General features: G+C 48.0%; 1 protein-coding gene across 5 annotated transcripts in view; it reads left to right on the forward strand.

Moving 5' to 3' along the window:
- The window catches only part of RGS20 (regulator of G protein signaling 20), a 106,666-nt gene that overhangs the window by 19,019 nt on the left and 68,305 nt on the right, over nucleotides 1-19,342 (forward strand). Inside the window, exon 2 of one of the 5 annotated variants that reach the window (XM_023184205.2) lies at nucleotides 8,977-9,321. The exons of 3 other annotated variants lie outside the window; for them this stretch is intronic. In XM_023184205.2, coding sequence (XP_023039973.1) covers nucleotides 8,977-9,321 — 345 coding nt within the window. Of the gene's footprint in view, nucleotides 1-8,976; nucleotides 9,322-10,601; nucleotides 10,809-19,342 lie in introns of those variants that run through there. One more of the 5 variants, XM_023184207.1, reaches the window with a different exon arrangement.

Consider the following 19,342-nt stretch of genomic DNA (forward strand, 5'->3'; position numbering starts at 1 on the left):
TGCTCTATACATCCTTACAGAGATAGTCTATGTATACACAGATATATGTGTGTGTACACACACACACACACAACCCTCATTCCCTTTACCAGGAAAAAAGAGTTAGACAACAGCTAGACCGGGGTTTGTTTATATTCCTTCAAACCTGCTCTGCTGTTTTCTAGATATGATTCGTTGGGCAAGATTTTTCACCTTTATGAGTTTCTGAAGTTTTTACAGTCTTCTGTGAAATGCATATGAGACTAATGCCTGCATGCATGGTTATTGTATGGGATAAATGATGCGTCTGTGGAACAGTATTAGGAACGTTATAGATGGTGTCCCTTTTATCTTGTTTTTCTTCAACTTCTTGAGCTGCACTTCATCAGCCTCATTTGAAATTTCCCCTTCCTTTGTTGACTCTGAAATACCAGGAGTTTTCTAGGCTTTCCTCTTTGGTCTTTTTCTCATTTCACTTGACTCATTCTCCCTGGCTAAGCTTGACTGTGTTAGTGGCCTTGAGACAGCCTATGGACTGATGATTCCACTCAGCTTTGTCTCCTGAGGTCCACACAGAAGCTACAAATATCTGCTGAGCATCGCGATATAAATGTCTAGCAGCACTTCAAAATTAGCAATATGGGCCAGGTGCGGTGGCTCATGCCTGTAATCCCAGCAAGCACTTCAGGAGGCCTACGTGGGTGGTTCACGAGCTCAGGAGTTCAAGACCAGCCTGGCCAAGATGGAGAAAATGTGTCTCTACTAAAACTACAAAAATTAGCCAGGTGTGGTGGCAGGAGCCTATAATCCCAGCTACTCAGAAGGCTGAGACAGGAGAATTGCCTGAAGCTGGGCGGCAGAGGTTGTAGTGAGCCGAGATCGCGCCACTGCACTCTAGCCTGGGTGACAGAGTGAGACTCCATCTCAAAAAAAAAAAAAAAAAAATTAGCAATATGTCTTCCCCTTTCCCCAGACTCTTCTTTTCCTGAGTTTTCTATCTCAGCAAACGGTTCCCTTTTGACCTAAAAACTTGGAGGTATAATTCTTGACCTTGCTCTTGTTCTCATTTCGAACCTCTAGTCAATCCTCAAATTTTGATCACATTACTCTGAATTATCTCTTGATCTGTTCACTTAGTTCCAACCCATTTAAAACTTTCCTGGATCAAGTCACAAGCATTTCTCAAAACATTATTGCAGGCCAAGTGCGGTGGGTCACACCTGTAATCCCAGCACTTTGGGAGGCCGAGGTGGGTGGATCACCTGAGATCAGGAGTTTGAGACCGGCCTGGCCAACATGGTGAAACCCTGTCTCTACTAAAAACACAAAAATTAGCTGGGCGTGGTGGCGGGCACCTGTCATCCCAGCTACTTAGGAAGCCGAGGCAGGAGAATCGCTTGACCCTGAGAGGCAGAGGTTGCAGTGAGTTGAGATCGTGCCACTGCACTCCAGCTTGGGTGACAGAGTGACAGTCCATCTCAAAAAAAAATACATACACACATATATATTATTGCAACAGCTTGTCCCTGATCTGCTTTCCAGTGATGCCTGCTTCTAAGTAACACTAGAGAACAGAGAGATCTTTCACAAACACACACATGATTGTGTTGACTTCCTGACTAAATGTTGTCCGGGGATACTATTCTCCACCTAGATATGGTTCAGACTCCTTAAATTGATTCAGTCTTCTCTCTGGGATTCTGTCTCTCTGTTTCCTGGTCTCTAGGGATCCTATCCAATTCCAGTGAGTTTAAATACCTTTGTATGCTAATGCTTCCAAATTCACATCTCCTAGACTCCCACTCAGACCTCCCTACCCTAAGCCCAAGCCTCTTTTACATCAACCTGCCTGACATCTCCATTTGAATGACTCATAGCCATCTCAAAAATCTGTCTTTACCGGGATTCTTGATTTTCCTCCCTAGTCCTCTCCGTTCAGTAAACCACTCAACTGCTCAAGTAAGAAAACACACCAGGAATTCTTTGATTCTTTTTTTTTCTCAGCCTGCACTTACAATCCATCTGAAGTCCTGTTAATTCGATCTTTAAAACTTCTGCTAAACCTGTCCATTTATTTATGTTTTTATTTACATGACCTGTCCAAGTCATCATCATCTTTCTTATTCCTACCCTTGCCCCCTCCCCAATTCACTCCAATACAAAGCAGCCAAAGGAGTCTTTAAAGATATAAACTAGATGTCTCTCTTGCTGAAAAACCTCTCAATGATTTCCCATTGCTTTTAAAATAAAATCCAAAGTCCTTACCATGATTTGGTTGCCCTATTCAGACTATATGGACCCTTACTACCCTCCCATTCACCACACCATGATAGCAGGTCATGTTCTTTCTCATTCACGGAATCCCAAGCATCTAGGACAGTGCCTCCTACACAGGAGACACACAATAAATGTTTGTTGAAAGAATGAGTAAGTGAGTGGCTTACAAGACCCTTCCTCGTCTGGTTTTTGTTTCTGCTGTTCTCTTTCCACTCCCCCATGTCACAATCTATGTTCCATCAAACACTAGGAGCAGAATGAGACTAGGCAATGTCTCTCTTACAAGCACTTTGAGTGGTGGCAGCAGAAATCAAGTGAGAGAACCCCAAGAGATAGCTGCAAACTCAATGACAGAATAAAGAGTAATTAACTGAGCCGTCCTTCCTCCCTGGATGGACTTCTTGGGCTCCTCTCGGCTCACATCTTGAGGGTTTTTTTAATTTAGTAAAATATAAATAACATAAAATTCATCATTTTAGGCATACAATTCAATGGCACTATCTATTTCCAGAACTCTTTTATCTTCCTGACGTAGTTCAGATGTTGTCTCCTCTAAATTTCCTGTGGAATTGTAATCCCCAGTGTTGGAGGCATGATCTGGTGGGAGGCAATTGAATCATGAGGGCAAATCCCTCATGGCTGGATGCTGTCCTTATGATAGTGAGTGAGTTATCAGGAGATCTGGTTGTTTAAAAATATGTGGTACCTCCCTCCTCTACTCTATTTCTTGCTCCCCCTCTTGCCATGTGACAGGCCTGCTCCCACTTCGCCATCCACCATGAGAAAAACCTCCCTTAGGACTCCCCAAAAGCTGGACAGATGCCAGTGCCGTGCTTCCTGTACTGCCTGCAGAACCATGAACCAATTAAATTGTTTTTCTTGGTAAATGACCCAGTCTCAGGTATTTCTTTATAGCAATGCAAGAATGGCCTGATACATGTCTCAAACAGAAATTCTATATCCACCAAACAATCACTCCCCATTCTCCCCTCTTCTCAGCCTCTAGTAACCTCTATTCTGTCTCTATGAATTTGCCTATTCTTGGCTCCTCATATAAATGGAGTCATATAATATTTGTCCTTTTGTGTCTGTCATCTTTCACTTAACATGTTTTTAAGGTTCATCTGCATCATAGCGTGTATCAGAATTCCACTCCTTTTTATGGCTGAATGATATTTGAGTTTGTTTTTAATTCACCTGTCCAACAAATATTAACTGAATACTTTATCCACCCAAGCACTTTTCTAGATTCTATGGAGATAGCAATAAGCGAAAGAGACAAAATTATTGCTTAATTCTTACAAATAAACAAGTGATTATATACTATGTCAGATGGTGACAAGGGCTATAGAAAAAAACTGTATTGCAGAGAGGAACTGTAGTGGAAGAAGAGATCTCAGAGGCAGAGTGGAATCATTCATGTAGTTCCTTGAGAGCTAGAGTAAGGATTTTGGATTTTACTCTGAAATCAGAAGTCAATAGAAAGTCTGGAGCTGGAATGGGTGTGGTGGCTCACACCTGTAATCCCAGTCCTTTAGGAGGCCAAGGAGGGCGGATCGCTTGAGACCAGGAGTTCAAGACCAGTCTGGCCAACATGATGAAACCCTGTCTCTACTAAAACTACAAAAAATTAGTTGGTCTTCATGGCACACTCCTGTAATCCCAGCTACTAGGGAGGCTGAGGCATAAGAATTGCTTGAATCCAGGCGGCAGAGGCTGCAGTGAGCCCTGGGATCCAACAAAGCAAGACTGTCTCAGAAAAAAGAAAGAAAAAGTCTGCAGCTGTAGAGTGACATTTTCAAGGATAACTGTTTTGAAGGATAACTTTGGCTTCAGTGTTGAAATGAGACTATGACAGGAAATATGGTAAAGGAAAGGAGCAAGATCAGCGAGGGGTGTGCATTAGTCAAGGTTCCCCAGAGAATCAGAAGCAATAAGAGGGTGTGTGTGTGTGTGTGCGCATCTGTGTGTTACATGGGGAGAGATATACTTTAAGGAATTGGCTCATGTAACTGTGGAGAGTGTCAAGTCTGAAATCTGTACAGCAGGCCAGCAGGCTGGAAATTCAAGTAAGAGCTGATGTTGCAGTCTTCATTCTGAAGTCCACGGGATAGGACAGGAAGGTTGGAAACTCAGTCAGGGTTTCCATGTTGCAATATTGAGGCCAAATTCCTTTTGCGGCAGAATATACTCCATGCCTCTTCTTAGCCTCTGGTGGTTTGCAGTCAACCTCTGGCATTTCTTGGGCTGTGGATGCATCAACCCAATTTCTGCCCTACATGGCATTCTCTCTGTGTGTATATCTGTGCCCAAATTTCCCCTTTGTATAAAGACACCAGTCATGCTGGAATAGGGTGGCCTTCATCTTACTAATTATATCTGCTGCAATGCTATTTCCAAGTAAGGTCATATTCAAAGGTACTAGGGACTAGGATTTTAATACATAAATTTTGGGAGGTGCAAGTCAACATATAACACAGGGTAACAGCTGTGAATATGAAGTAGTTGGATTTGGCCAGAGAATTCTAAAAAGAGAGTCTGGGATACTCCAATGATGTTTTTCACCTGAACAAGAATAGTTAGATTGCCATTTACTAAGCTGGTGAAGACTGCAAGAGGAGAAAGTTTGGAGAAGAATAACAAAGGTTCAGTTTTTATGTAAGTTTTCAAAGCACCATATCCGGCAGGGCATGGTGGCTCACGCCTATAATCCCACCACTTTGGGAGGCCAAGGTGGGAGGATCACATGAAATCAGAAGTTCGAGATCAGCCTGGCCAACACGGTGAAACCCCATATCTACTAAAAATACAAAAATTAGCTGGGCAAGGTGGTGCATGCCTGTAATCCCAGCTACTAAGGAGGCTGAGGCAGGAGAATCGCTTGAACCCAGGAGGTGGAGGCTGCAGTGAGCTGAGATCACACCACTGTACTCTAGCCTGGGTGGCAGATAAGACTCTGGAAAAAAAAAAAAAAAAAAAAAACACCATCTCCTACCCTAAGTCCCTTACTTGGCTAGTAATACTTGTGGCGAGAACAGAGGACCCAGTTATCTCTGCAGGAGCAGGGCAGACTAGAGCCTTTGAGTGTTTTCCTTCCCTAGACATACAAGTCATCTAAGTAGCTCTCATGTCTGGCCCACTCCACTTCCCTTTCCAGCCCCTCCTCCCTCGTTATCATTGCCTCCATCACACATCTCTTTATGACATCTCCACATCAGCCCTAGGCATAAATACATTTTAAAAGTTATTAAAAGAATGGAACAAGTCAGAACTGATTATGAGCTGCAGAAATATTCTTTTTAACAGTTGTATGTTCACGAGGAACATTGAGATTCTGAAGGAACCTTAATAATGGAAACATATTATGAAGAGTTGGGTTCACCTCAAATTAATATTAACCTGTGACTCTAATAGCCAGGATCTGTTATTTATATTGCCATCTTTCAATCTGCATAATTTATGGTCAGTGCAGGGGAAGATTTGCCTTTATAGTTTTCACTGTCAGCTAGATTCTTCGATCCAAGTGGAAGAATTACATTTCCAAATAGCAGAAAGTTAAAATGTATAATATGACTAAACTACAACAAAGTGGAACTTAAAACTAAAGTCCAGAAAAAAATAGGTCATTTCATAAAACTAACTTCAAATTCTGTTTGAACCGTGACTTTAATTCTAAAGGCTCTCAGAAAGTTTTGGTACAGGAGTCCTTTATTCTGCTATGTATGTTTCCTTTATGAAATGCTGCTGTTTAAGCATGAAAGAAAACCTTCCATTTGAAGTGGGCAAGACATTGTTCATATGGATTTAGGCTGCGGCGATTTTCGTTTGCATAAAGGCACTCTGGTTGCTGTTCAGTAGCCAGCATGATTGATTAGGGATGTGGTGGTTCAATCAGAATAAAGTATTCCCCAAATATTCTGGATCCCTAAGGGCTAGTGCTTCCAGGAATACGGTCCTGATAATTCCAATCTGTGGCTAATGTTACTGAAAGCCTCAGACTGTCAAATAGAATCTGGCCTAAAAGGAGGACAAGGCTCTCTGAAGTGCAGCCCTTCGGGCAGCTGAAGGTCTTTTCTCAGATCGAATTTTTTGGCTACATTGATACTCTTTGGCTCCCTCCTTGCCAGAAGTGCGGAAGGATTCCAGCACCCCACAACTTGCTTGATTCACCCTCATCCCCTCCCCTAACTGGAGAAGCCGCTGGGCTCTGCGCGCCAGACTCGCGGTGGCTTCAGAGAAGCAGGCGAGCAGGCGGCTGATCCGGAGGCCAGTGTGGGGCCGGCAAGCGGTGACTTGTCTCCAGAGGAGCAAAGGAGCTGAGTCTTGTTTTTCTTGGATCAGGTTTGGGACTTTTATTCTGTCTGACCATTTCCACCACTTCCCTCACAAGAGTCTCTGTCTCAAAGCACAGGACCGAAGCAAAATGCCTAATGAAGCGTGCCCAAGGAAGGGGCAGGAGCGTGCAAGTGACTCGGGAAGAAGGACTGGGGTGAGGGGAGAAAAGAGGTTACGAGTTCGCACGTTCTCACAAAACCATTTGAAAACAGGAGCTGGAGACGCCAAATTCTGGGACCCAGGAAAGGCCTCTGGAGCTCGCTCTGGCTCCTCGAAGTTGGGCGTGCGTCGCAGAAGAGTGCTGGGCGCTCCCTTTCAGCATTTTCGGCTTTGTTCAAGCCCTTGCGTAGGGTCGGGAAGGTCGTGGGTGGGCTCATCAGGCTTTAGGTCTCCAGGAACCCGGCTGGTCCTCTCTCGACTTCTTAGCGTCGGGTCCCTTCGACCCGGGCGCCCTTGGCCGCCGAAGTTCCCGCCCTCGCCGAGGGCCCTAGCTCCGGAGCGGGGCGCAGACGCGGCCGCTGGCCCGCAGTTCCCCGCAGGTGCCTCCCAGGACCAGCTGCCGGGCGCAGGCCGAGCACGCTTGGCGGCAGCTGAGCCTCCACACCCCAAGCCCCAGCCGGAGAGTCGCGTCCCCTGTCCTCCTCCCGGGCGAGACTAACGCTCAGCAGCTCATTCCCTGGGCGCCAAGACCGATTTCCAAGTCGCCCACTTTCCCCCTCCAGGGAGCTGTTGGCGCTTCTCCAGAAGCCTCCTCGGCTCCCCCGCCAGAGAGCGGGGGAAGGGAGCAGCTGAACGGGGAGAATGAAAATACTAGGAGAACGACCCCATTCTCCAGGAAAAGGTAATGAGGGGAAGTGAAACAGTGTGAACTTACTCGGAAATGCAAACCGAGTTCAACTCACCCGGGAACAAACAAACGACAGAAAGACAAATCAGCCACCGCACTCGCGGCTTTCCCAGAAAGGGCCTCATGAATGAGAATGGGTTGCTAGGTTTCCTTCCCTCTCTCCTGACAATCGCTTCCCACAAGACTTCCACCGCCGAAAGAAAACAGGCCGGGCCTGGTGACTGCGGAGTGAGCGAACCGCGCCAGGCCCACGAGGCCGCCCGCGACCGCTCCCGCCTTCAGGACCCTGGAGAGCGGCCGCCGCGCCCCTGGGACCCACGCCCAACCCAGAGCACCCGCGCTCTCCTCCCGCGCCTCACCACCCCGGCACTTTATTCGCTGCTTCCCGCCTCCACCTTCATTTTTTTTGGCAACCACCGCTCTTGTTTTTCACAGACAGATTAAATTGTTTTTTGTTTGGCATGAGGGGGTGTTTGGATTGGCCGAGCTACATTCCGGTTTGTAACTACACTAAACGTCAGTGCACCAAGAAACTAAGAGCATCTCAAAGATGAGAGCCTGAACGAGGCAGGTGACCTTAAAAAGCCACTGAGTTCAATCCCTTTATAAATGAACTCAGAAAGTAAAGAGCCTTTCCCAGTATTAGCCATTAAGTTCGTGGCAAGGTTGAGTGTAGAACCGTGGGTTTCTGACTTCTAAACTAATGCTTCCCTCCACTTACCAAGGGGGGAAAAAATACCTCATGGCTTAGGTCTCCTAAGCAACAAGTGGAAGGTGGAAAGGCCGGTGTTCCCGAGAATAAGAAGGACACATGGAGTTTGGAAAGGGGGTCCGTAGAGGGTTCACTTGTAGTAGCAGCCCTAACATGGAATCCCGGTGTTCCCTGCTCCACGTAACATAACCACAGCTGCAATGGCCAGTCCCTTTCTCCAACCAGCCTGTGAAGGGTCTGGGGCCCTTCAGCCACCTTCAGCCAGTATCTGGACCTTCCGGAGGCAACAATCCCAATAGAATCTAGTAGCCAAGGCGAACCCTGTGCCTCTGGCAGGCAGAGCCCTGGGCACTTACGGAGATGCGAAAGGGCAGGGGGAACAAGGGAAGACCAGAGAAGTAAGGGGAAGAGCAACAGTTACAAAAGTGAACTAAGATTTTCATCCAAATTCTGAAGAACCAGGAGATGTGAACACAGACCCTTCTGCACAGCGCATGTCACATTCAGCACGCATAGGAGTCCCCTGGGAATGTTACCATGCAGATTCCGATGCAGTAGGCTGCGTGGGGCTCAAGAGTATTTCTAACAAGCTCCTAGGTCTTGGCGAAGCTGCTGGCCAAAGGACCACACTTCAAGTAGCAGGGAGTTAGGAAAAACAGGAGTGGGAGGGGAAAGAATCTAACGGTAGGCCTTTCCTTCTGTTTTCACCGACCTTCTCTTGCACCCCCAAAGTAACGCCTCAAAACTCTGTAGTAAAGAGCCCCGTCTAAGCGGCCGGACACCACATTAACCGTATGCTGGTTTTGTTTCTCTCTCCCCGCCCCAGCCCTTCCCGCCTGCACAGCTCCCAGACTCGCCCGCCGCCCCGAAGCTGCTCGGCCTCCTTTCTAGCCCGCTTTCCAGCCTCACAAGGTTCTTCTCTCACCTTCTCCGGCGACACCCTCCCGAAGCTCCCCGGAGGCGCCCGAACTTCTCCCCCCTGCTTCCCGCCCTGCCGGCCACCCGGCTCTCGCGGGGGCACGAGGAGCTGCCAGGCCGCCTCTCGCTCCTGCTCGGGGCGGCACTGGTACTGCCCGGCCGACCCTCGGGGGATCGTCCGCTGAGGCCCGCCTGTCCGGTCGGCAAGCCCAGGGAAGAAGACGCCACCGCTGGGCAGAGCTCGCCCATGCCGGTGAGTACTGTGGTCTCCATTACGCCCCACACCCAGTCTCCCCAGGACACCAGCCTCTTCCGATTCTTCCTAACCCCGACTGACCCGCTCCGCCCGGGCCAGCAGCGGGGAAAGGCGGCAAGGTCGGTTAGGCCGGGACATGGCTGGGCAAGTCATAGGACGGGACACTGGCGGCTCCCGGGACACCGCTCCTCCTCGCGGGAAGACACTCCAAGCTACTTTTTCCTGGGCCATTTCCTTTCCAGGGTCCAAGAAAACGGGAGGGAGCCCTCGCTCTTCCCTTTCAAACTGCCTTTCAAACTCTCGGCGTGTCGCTCTCCTCCCCCACCTCCGAGCCTCCCCCAGACGCGCCTCCGCCGGCTCCCCGCGCTGGCTCTCCCACTCCCCTGCCCTCTCGGCAGGCAAGGGAGGAAATGACGTGATGTTATTTTTGTGTCAGGTCAGTTTCCAGCTTCAGCTTAGCCCTCCGGGCTCCAGGGAACTACCCCCCGCGGCCCCACCGGGTCCCACTCCCGAGGGGACGCTGCGGGCCACGGGGACACGCCGTGCTGCGAGTCTGGAGAGCTGGGCGGCTCGGTTCCCCCTCCCGCTGCCCCCTGGTCTACTCCTCTCCCCGGACTCGGGAGTCCCTGGAGAAGGGGACGCGGAGGGCGACTGCCGAGGGTCTTAGCGGGATCCGGAGTCAGGGGTTAGTTCCTCCCCTTATCCCCCGCTCGTTTGCCGAGTGGGGCCTCCGCGCTCTGGCTAGCTAGGAGGGGGCGAGGGCTGCTTTCCAGGGCGGGAAGACCGGAGGCCGAGGCTGCGCCGGGGAGGGACAGGGACAGAGCTCAGAGAGGCGCTCCGGGCAGGGGAGAAGGTAGGGGGCTGCCCTCCGTAGGCGGGCAGTCCACAGACGCGAAGCTCTGGGGACCAAGCACCCGCTCCGCGCCAGCCGCCCAACCTCGCTCCTCCCTCCCGCTCCCTTCATTCACAAGGTCCGACCACGCAGTCCAGCACACTCGAGTCTCGCTCGGCCCCCGCGCGCCGAGGGGAGGCGATGACACAGAGGGCTTCGAGGACGCACTCCACGCGCGCCTGGCTTCGTATCCACACTCTTGGGACTTGCTAATCCGGGGCTGGAGCAGTGAGGCTGCGGCCGGGGTGGAGGTCGCGGCCGGCGTGGGACCTCGCGGGTACCCCTAGCGCCCGCCGCGGTGGAGTGCGCCGCCGCCGGAGGGAGGCGAGACGTGGGATTGCCCGGCCGGGTAAAGGGAGTGAGGGGGCGGGGAGGAGGCAGAGCAAGGGGAGGAAGAGGCCAGGAGAAAAGGGCTACAGCAAAGACGGAGAGCCGGAGAAAGGGGAAAGGCGCCGGGAGCAATCGCAGACGTAGAGAGGGCAGCCTTCGGCGCTGCAATAGAAAGAAGGCACCAGCCGGACGCATGCGCACGGCGGACGGAGGCGAGCCGGCCGGGGCTTTCCCTCCGGCCGGCGGGGTGGACGGTGGGCTGGTGAGTATCCTGGTTCCTCGACCTCTCTTTCTTCCTCTCGGGCTCTGAGGTTTCGTGCTGGAAAGTGGCCGAGGCTAGGAGGGGCGCGCAGCGCGCCCGGACCTCGGGGTGTCGCCGTTGCTGCTGGGCGGGAGCGGGTGCGAGTCGGGGTTACTACCGGTAGCTTTAGTGCGTGTTTGGGGCAGTGCGGCTGCGGGTGCGTCCGCGTCCGAAGAGGGGCTTCGCGCCACCAGAATCAATATGTCCCGGGCCTGCCAGGGCGTCCGCGATTCCACCTCTGCGGCCTCGGGTCGGTGACTTGGTGGGGAACGCAGGAATCTAGACTTTAGACCCTAGAAATCGCACTGATCACCTGAAGCGTATTTTGGAAAGTCCAGGCGGATGGAAGCGTCGGCGTTCTCACCGTGTAGGGAGAGGATAAGGAAGGGGCCAGGCGCCCGGGGCGGGTGGTTTGAGCGCCGCTGGAAAGGGAAAGGAGACAGAGCCTCCTGGAATCGCAGCGCCTGCTTTTATGAGAAGTGCAACAGGGGCAGGGGCACTGAGGGGCAGGGTGAGGAAGTGGGCGCCCCGCGCATGGACCCCAGAGGACCGACTAGGTGTGGGCGTTCACTCGGAGCCTCTGTTCATGCTCTTGAAAACCGAATGAACAGAGAAGTGCCCTCCACCCTTCGCCTGCGCCAAGGCAGTTAACGTGCAGGCGCCGCCGGGATTTTCCTGGAACAAATCCGGGCACTTGATCTTCCGCACCCTCGGAGCTGCCCTGGGAAGTCGGAACAAGTCTGGGCGCCCGGACTGCGGACTGCAAAGCAGGGAGCGGAGGGCGGGAGACTGGGGGCGGGAGGTGGGGGTGCGGGCTGCTGCTGGGGACCGAGGTGGGCGTTGGAGGGGAGGGTCTGTGAGGGGAAGCGGCGCTCCGGGATAGGGGTGGCTTTCCCGTCTCTGTGTGCGCGGCGATCCCCCCACCCAGCTCTGGCGGAGGAATGGGTGGGGGAGGAGCCCTGAGAGATGCAACTCGCTAAGAGTGGGGTGGGCGTTTGGGGGAAAGGTTTGCGTGCGCTGCGGCCCTCTGGCTGCTAGAGAAGTGGGCGAGAGAGAGTGGGCGCCGGGAGGGGGTCTATAGGCGCCGCGATCTCCCCCACCTCCCTCCACGCTTGTGGGGGAGTGAGTGGGGAAGGGGCATTGGGAGAGGCGGCGCGCCGACACTGAGTTGCAACGTGAGCTTCCCGGACTTGACAGCATCAAAGGAAAACCCTGGCAAGCAGCCAGGGCCAGCGAGCGACCCCAGCAGCAGGGACGAGGCGGTGCAGAGCGCTCGCGGACAGGCGAGGGGGATCCCTGGGGAGCAGCTGCTGCTCACGGACCACCGGCAATGCACGGGGTGGAGAGGTGAACGTAGTCGACAGGATTTCTATCCGGAAGGTGGACAGTGCTACAGGGGAGTCTCCTTGATTCCTGTCCGTCTCATAATTTGGCAAAAGCTCGCGCCACTGTCCTCGACCTGGGCGACAGAGCGAGACTCCGTCTCCAAAAAAAAAAAAAAGAAAATAGCAAAAGCCTGTCGCTCTTTGTCGACCTCCCCACATTCCCCAGTCACCTGACTGGGGTTCTTTGGTGTCAAAACCCTAGCCTTGGTGCCCTCGGTGTCGGCAGGACCCTCGCCCACTGGCTAGCGGGATCAGGCACCCGCATGCGGGCTCCTCATTGCCCTGGCGCGTGGGGAGAAAGGGGCTTCTGCATCAGTCTCCAGCCACCCTGCTTGGGACACAGGTGGCAGGGCCCTGGAGTAGCTTGGCTTCATTTCACTCCTAGTGCCTCCACACCGTGGAATTGACTAAACAAATGTTCAAGTTCGCAAAACGGTCTGACTTCCTCCCCAAACTTGACAAGGACATTTCTAGTGAAATTACTCTGCCTGTAAGTTTTTTTGGCACAACCACAGTTTGCAATTTACTGTTTTTGTTAAAATATTTTTTTTTCTCAAAACCTAATTTTCTATTGGGTCTCATCCTGTTTATCTTCTGTTCATTAAGTGACATCTTTCTTTTTTTCTTTGAGACTCAGTTTCGATCTTGTTGCCCAGGCTGGAGTGCAATGGTGCGATCTCGGCTCACTGCAACCTCTGCCTCCTGGGTTCAAGCGATTCTCCTGCCTCAGCCTCCCGAGTAGTTGGGGCTGGGATTACAGGCAAGCGCCACCATTCCTGGCTAATTTTTTGTATTTAGTAGAGACGGGGGTTTCTCCATGTTGGTCAGGCTGGTCTCGAACTCCCGACCTCAGGTGATCCACCTGCCTCGACCTCACAAAGTGCTGGGATTACAGGAGTGAGCCACCGAGCCTGGCCATAAGTGACATCTTTTTTTTTTTTTTTTTTATCACGTATTAGTAACGCATATGAGAGGCAATCTCGCCAAACCAGTGAGAGTCTTGAGCTCTGTAACCGGGTTCAGATCCCAACCTAACTGCATAACCTTGGACTAGTTACTTATCCTCTCTGGGCGTTAGTTTCATCATCTGTGAAATGGGGATAATATGAGTACCTACCTCGGCCGGGCGTGGTGGCCTAGTCCTGTAATCCCAGCACTTTGAGAGACCGAGGCCGGGGGATCACCTGGTCAGGAGTTCGAGACCAGCCTGGCCAATATGGTGAAACCCCGTCTCTACTAAAAATACAAAAAATTAGCTGGGTGTTGTTGCTGGCGCCTGTAATCCCAGCTACTCTGGAGGCTGAGGCAGGAGAATTGCTTGAACTTGGGAGGGAGAGGTTGTGTGAGCCAAGATGGAGCCACTGCACTCCAGCCTGGGCAACAAGAGCAAAACTCCGTCTCAAAAAAAAAAAAGAGTACCTACCTAACGGGCTAGCTGACAGCATTTAGTAAATTAATAACATAGAGCTCTTATAACGGGATGGCACATACCAAGCAAAAGCTGTTATTACTATTATTATATTGAGGCTAAATTGGCTAGACTTCAAACTATAAATAAGATCAGTAACAGAATGCATATTTTTGTATACTATAAAGAGTATGCATAATGAAACACATGTCCATCATCAAAATTAGAAAAACAGTCTTTTTTTTTTTTTTTTTTTTTTTTTTTGAGACTGGATCTCACTCTCTCACCCAGGCTGGAGTGCAGTGGCACAACTGAGGCCCACTGCACCCTTGAACTCCCAAATTCAAGGGATCCTCCCACCTCAGCCTCAGGAGTAGCTGAGACTTAAGGTATCTGCCACTGCACCTGGTTAATTTTTTAATTTTTATAGAGACAGGATCTCGCTGTGTTGCCAGGGCTGATGAACAGCCAGTTTAAGAGAATCTGAAAATGTACCTTAGGAGCTTAAAGTGCTAACTTGTTTGAGATCACTGTAAATGTTTTAGCTGAAACATCCCTTATATCAAAAATACAGAATGATGAAAATCAGGTTACCTATTCTACCTCCTTCGTTTTATGGATGAGGAAACATTCAGAGAGGTTAAGGGTCTGGGCCAGAGATCTCCAGCTAATTAGGGGCCAAAATAGAATGAGGACTTCTGACTCATTCCCCAGGGCTCTTACACACCACACTGCTGATTTCCTGTTTATTACAGATTAATGAACTGTTAACAGAAAGTATAAATATGGAAAAAGTGTACAAGCATGTGCTATCTCTAGCACCAAGAAGGACCAGGCAGTCATGTCATGGCTACTTTTGTCCCACAGCTTTATCTTGGTCCCTCACATTATAAGACATGACCACATGACTCGCCTCAGGTAAGGTAAGGTTAACAGATCAAGTTATTGTCAGAGCCAGCATTAGCATTTTAGGCCCCACTTGGGTATACATTTGATTGCAAATTCTGTTAATCTCTTGTAGCAGTTTTAGAAATCATCTTTGAGCTTTTCTTGAATTCTTAAAATACCCTTCCAGCTGGCTTTGAAGGTCTTTCCTATAACAAAGCCTTTTAGAAAAGGCCTTCAGAATTACACAGAAGATTTTATTATTCTAGATTTTATGGAGTAGCAACAGTAAAGGAGAAAAGCTTTCTTATTTTAATGCAGTAGCCTGAAACTGGTTTCATTCCAGGCACTTGAGTATCAATTCCTGAAATCCTACTATTCTTTTATTTCTGCATGTGGCCATCTAACCACTTTCACCTTCCATGGACAGATGCAGATGGTGGCTTAAAGGTACAGCCCTCATATTAACAGTTTAAGAATTATACAGCAGAGACTTTCTAGTGAACATCTGGTATTACAAAGTTATTTATAGGGATGGTGTGTCTTCCAGGGAAGGTACTTCGAGGAATTATGCCTGCATCCTTGAAAAAGGAAACCACGGTTTTCTCCAGTGTGTGAACTGGATACTGAGTATCTTACCTTTTTTTTTTTTTTTGACCCCAAGAAACCTCTTGCATGAATACCCTACTCTTGACTTTGCATCTTGGGATACTTACTACATGTTCTTAGACAGAAGGACAGGGCATTAAGAAGGGAGTGACTTTCTAGCATGCTCCCAAGCCAGTTTGGCAGAACTTAGTTTTGAAATCACATGTGTCAAGTCAGGTCCCAATATGATTATAATGTGTATCACTGTCCAAGTGGGAATATTTCAGATTGGTTTTCAGTGCAACACCAGGTGACTCACAATGTAAGCTTCTATTCAAACAAGTACAGTGTCAGTCAGCAACTAATAGGGCTCACTGAGTCAGAGCTTAGCGTTTAGTACAAGAAGTGTGAGTCACTGACTACCTGGCACCATCTGAGATGGTCCCTGAATGTTACTTTGCACAGCTAGCTCAAGAGTTAAGGCGATGCTGCTTGGAGTGAGTCAGTTTGTAGTACAATTGAATGGGCTCTTGGAGAGGCCATTCACAATCAAGTTTGATGTGGCTGAGTGCTCAAAGTAATATTACATGATTATAAATTCATGGAGTAGATTACTTTGATTCTAATCCAGCTGATTAGAGTCTAGCTATTTGCACGGGGAATCACTTGTGAAATATGAGTAATATGCTCTGTTGCCCAGCAGTGATATTTTACATGAGTTATTTCAATAGTTATTAAAGCCAGTTGACCTTTCTGATTTGGGAATGCTCAATTTCTAGTTAAGCATGTATTTTATTTAAAAGTGTAAAATCCTTTTCATATGAGCTTTTGAGTTTTAGGCAAAGGCATCTCATGCAAAGTTATCTGATAGCTTGGCTTCCTGAGGTGCTGGGTAGTACAATGTGCACCTCCGTCCAACAGTGAAGTAGTGGAGAACGCCCTGCTATCTGGTTTGTCTACATTTGTGCCCCTCTGAAGCTGACTGAATTGTGGTTGCTCAAGGCTAGAGTGCAAGTTTGTACTGCTGCTCTTAGGCTAAGGACACCAGGCACTTTAACCCTTTTAGGGCCGAATAGCTAGAACCAACACTTACACAGCTGTTGGATTTTTGCAACCATGGAAAGAATTATGCAACCTACTCCTTACCTCACCTGTATAATGGACTTTTATGTCTCAGGGTGGAATGATAATGAGATTTAAGGGACGACTAGATTTCTTTCTTTCTTTCTCTCTTTCTTTCTTTCTTTCTCTCTTTCTTTCTTTTTCTTTCTTCTTTCTTCCTTTTTTTCTTTTCTTTTCTTTCTTTTTTTTTTGTTCACGTCTTTTATTAACTAATACACAATTACTTGTCCTCTGGTTTGTTGAAGCAATAAATCAGACAACATTAGCCACAATAATGCCTGTCAAAGTGGCTGGCCATAAAAACTCCAGCACCACATTCATCTGAAAGGCACTCCCAACGAAGGCCACTAATTCTGCCATTTTTATCCACCTTATAGTATTTCAGGACACCTACTTCACCTTCTTATGCTTATTCTTGGGAGTTGGATAAGATTTCTTCCTATTTTTGGCACTACCATGAAGTCTCAACACAAGATAAAAAGAGTAGATTCTTTTTGAATGTTGTAGTCAGAGAAAGTATGACCATATTCCAGTTACTTGCCGCTTCCAGTTGCTTGTCTTTGCTGATCAGTAGGAATTCCTTCCTTATCCTGGATATTGGCCTTTACATTTTTCTGTTGTATCCGAGGGTTCAACCTCGAGGGTGATGATCTTCCCTGTAAGGATATTTGCAAAAATCTGCATTTTGGTGGATGCTCCATCTGAGGTTGAGGGAAATGAAGAGATGGGTTAGACTATAGACATAGGAGAGGGTGCTGGCCAGAGAGCAGCCCAAGAGCACGCCCATAGATTTCTTAATTTGTATAAAAGTCGTGTTGATAATTAGTGACAGGAAGTCATTATCCATAGGACTCAGATTAGACTACTGTTAAAAAGTACATGTGGCCAGACGTGGTGGCTCACGCCTGTAATTCCCACACTTTAGTAGGCCAAGGCGGGTGGATCACTTGAGCCCAGGAGTTCCAGACTAGCCTGGGCAACACAGTGAAACCCCATCTCTTAAAAAAAATGCAAAAAATTAACTGAGTGTGGTAGTGCACACCTGTAGTCCCAGCTACTTGGGAGACTGAGGCTGGAGGATCACCTGAGCCTGGGGACACTGAGGTTGCAGTGGGCCATGATCTTGCCTTTGCTCTCCAGCCTGGGCAACAGAGTGAGACCCTGACTTAAAAAAAAAAAAAAAAAGTACATGTATATTTTTCTCTGTTCATCTTTTGATGACTCCAAAAGAATCTTACATGTATGGGGTCTTCCATATACATTCATTTTGTTTTTACAAATATTTATTTCTAGTGATTACCCAGATATAGTTCATATATCTCCTGCCATAAAGAAAAATATAGATATTTCTTTGCATTTAAGGGGGACTTTACATAAAGAATTTAATTCTTCCTGACTTACTATAATCCCGGCAAATTTCGGTTATTAGTACTCTTTAATGAATTAGAGTATTTCTAAAACTGAAACAACGTTTTTCTGTGTTTATTAGTGATGAGCTATTTGGTATTTTTGTGAGGTTTATGACAGCTTTTAACTTCATTTACTTGAGATATAACTTACAGTAAAGTTTACACATCTTAAGAGTGGAACTTCGTAAACTTCATGTAAGTGTACCCCCACAGAACCACCATTTAGATCAGGGTTTCTCACCTCAGCACTGTGGAGATTTGGGGTTGAGTAACTCCTTATTGAAGGGAGTTATTGAATAGAATAACTCCATTGCACTGTAGGATGTTTAGCAGCATCCCTTATCTCCACCCACTGGATGATCCAGTAGCACCCTTCCCTGGATGCCATGACCAAAAATGTCTGTAGACATTGCCAAGTGTCCCCTGGGGCCAAAATCACTCACCACATCTCTAGATGAAGATACAGGATATTTTCAGCGCCCCGTGCTCTCCTAAAGAGCCCATCTCGCTTCCTCCCATTCAGGACTCTCACAGGTAACCACTTTTACAACTTCTTTTAAACTGCCTGCTTTTAAAGTTCATATGGAATTCAACAGTGTTTAATATTTGCATCTGGTTCTTTAGCTCAGCATTATGTTTTTGAGATTCATTTGTTGTTGTATGTATTGTGATTTTTTAATGCTGTGCAGCATTCCTTTGTGTGAATATACCACAGTGTATTTATCCATTCCACTACTGAAGAAATTTTAGTTGTTTCCAGTGTGGAGCTATTATTAATAATGCTAATGTGAACATTCTCATTCATGTCTTTTGATGAACTTTTTTCCTTTGGGTATATGTCCAGGATAAAAATTGTTGGGTAATAAGTCCAGTGTATGTTTAGCTTTAGTAGATATTGGAAAACTGTTTCATAGTCCAAATCAGTTTACATCCATCCCCACCAGCAAAGTGTGTATTACTTCACATCTTCACCAGTACTTAGTATTGTTTGCCCACTTAACTTTAGTCATTCTGGTGGCTGTGTAGTAGTATCTCATTGTGGTTTTAATTTGTATTTCCCTGGCTACTAATGGTGTTAAGTATCTTCCTATATGTTTTTGGGTCAAGTCATTTGTATATTTTCTATTTAAAATGCCTCTACAAGCCTTTGGCCCATTTTTTTTTGAGACAGAGTCTCCCTCTGTTGCCCAGACTGGAATGCAGTGGCACAATTAGCTGTGAAGCTGAGACTATAGGTGTGCACCTCCACTTTATTATTGTTATTATTGATCTGTCAGAGTTCTTTATATATTCTGGATACAGGTCATCTGTCAAAACTCTGTGTGTGTGTGTGTGTGTGTGTGTGTGTGTGTGTGCGCGCACGCTGCAAATCTCTTCTTCCAGTCTGGCCTGCCTTTACACTCTCATTCCATTATCTTTTGACTTTCATAGTTTCTGTTGGAAAGTTATGCTTCTTTGAAGGTAGAATGTTTTTATCCTCTGGCCAAAGTTTTTCTCTTGTTTTTCACTTACCACAGTGAATATAATGTGCCTATATGTGGTTTTCATTTTATTTTTTCTGCTTTGGGTTAACTGAGCTTCTTGTATCTATGGATTGACGTCTTTTATCAACTTAGGAAAATTTTCACTCAGTGTCTCTTCAAATATGGCTTCGTCTGGTTTTCTTTCTTTTCTCTCCTGCTTCTGGGACCCAAATCA

This window comes from Piliocolobus tephrosceles, chromosome 7, assembly GCF_002776525.5.
Source record: "Piliocolobus tephrosceles isolate RC106 chromosome 7, ASM277652v3, whole genome shotgun sequence".
Taxonomy (NCBI): Eukaryota; Metazoa; Chordata; class Mammalia; order Primates; family Cercopithecidae; genus Piliocolobus; species Piliocolobus tephrosceles.